The sequence below is a fragment of the Hylobates moloch genome, unplaced genomic scaffold (assembly GCF_009828535.3).
Source record: "Hylobates moloch isolate HMO894 unplaced genomic scaffold, HMol_V3 SCAFFOLD_16832, whole genome shotgun sequence".
NCBI lineage: Eukaryota > Metazoa > Chordata > Mammalia > Primates > Hylobatidae > Hylobates > Hylobates moloch.
In genome coordinates this window covers 1-1138 of record NW_026669107.1, presented here as the reverse complement: position 1 = coordinate 1138, position 1138 = coordinate 1, and the positions used below count along the sequence as shown (strand labels likewise).

The window sequence follows — 1138 nt, the reverse complement described above, 5'->3', positions numbered from 1 at the left end:
TTCCCTCATCTCCCACTGTCCAGAATACAGAAACCTCATCCTTTGTCAGCATGACCTCTGCCACCACTCCCAGTGGGAGGCCAACTTTTGCCAGTACACACAGCACTCTGACAAGTTCCCTCCTGACGACCTTCCCAGGGACAAATTCATTTTCGTCTCCCATGCCTGCCAGCAGTGCCCGGACCACTCACACAGATAGTATCTCCTCACCTCCAGCCATCACCAGTACACTCCACACAACAGCTGAATCCACCCCATCACCCACTACCACCACCTCATTCACAACTTCCACAATGATGGAACCATCTTCATCCACTGTAGCAACTACAGGCACAGGTCAGACTACCTTCCCCAGCTCTACAGCCACATTCCCTGAGACCACCACACTGACTCCTACAACTGACATTTCTACAGAATCTCTCACAACAGCCATGACTTCTACTCCTCCCATCAGTTCTGCAATCACTCCCACCAATACAGTGACTACTATGACAACTACGACCTCTTGGCCCACAGCCACTAATACGTTATCATCACTCACCAGTAGCATTTTATCTTCTACACCTGTCCCAAGCACAGAAATGATCACCAGTCATACCACAAACAACACCCCTCTATCCACCTTGGTGACTACACTCCTCACTACCATCACCAGGTCTACACCCACATCTGAGACCACCTACCCTACCTCTCCCACCAGCACTGTCTCAGACTCCACGACCCAAATCACCTATTCCACAAGTATAACAGGTACATTGTCCACCGCCACTTCTCTCCCACCCACCTCTTCCTTTCTCCCAACCACAGAAACAGCCACGATGAGTCCTACCACAACCTTGGTAACCACCATCCCCGATACCACCTCCCACACTACCCCCACTTTCACTTCTTCAACCATCGACTCCACAGTCAGCACATCTGCAACTGCCATCTCCTCAGCTTCCACTATCTCAGGTACCATGGTGACTTCCACAACCATGACCCCATCTTCTCTGACGACAGACATCCCTTCGACAACAGCAACAACTATCACCCACCCTTCTGTGGGCTCTACTGTTTTCCTGACTACAGCAACAGACCTCACATCAACGTTCACTGTTTCCAGTTCCGCAGCAATGTCCACAAGTGTCACTCCATC

The 1138-nt window shown here is 50.8% G+C and overlaps 1 protein-coding gene across 1 annotated transcript; it reads left to right on the top strand.

Annotated features, from left to right (window-relative positions):
- Positions 1 to 8: 8 nt before the first annotated feature.
- On the top strand, positions 9 to 1133 carry LOC116465967 (mucin-3A-like; the record flags this gene model as incomplete). Its single annotated transcript, XM_032148851.2, has 1 exon — positions 9 to 1133. A coding segment is annotated over one exon (1125 nt), but the record flags the coding sequence as incomplete, so codon positions are not given.
- Positions 1134 to 1138: the final 5 nt, after the last annotated feature.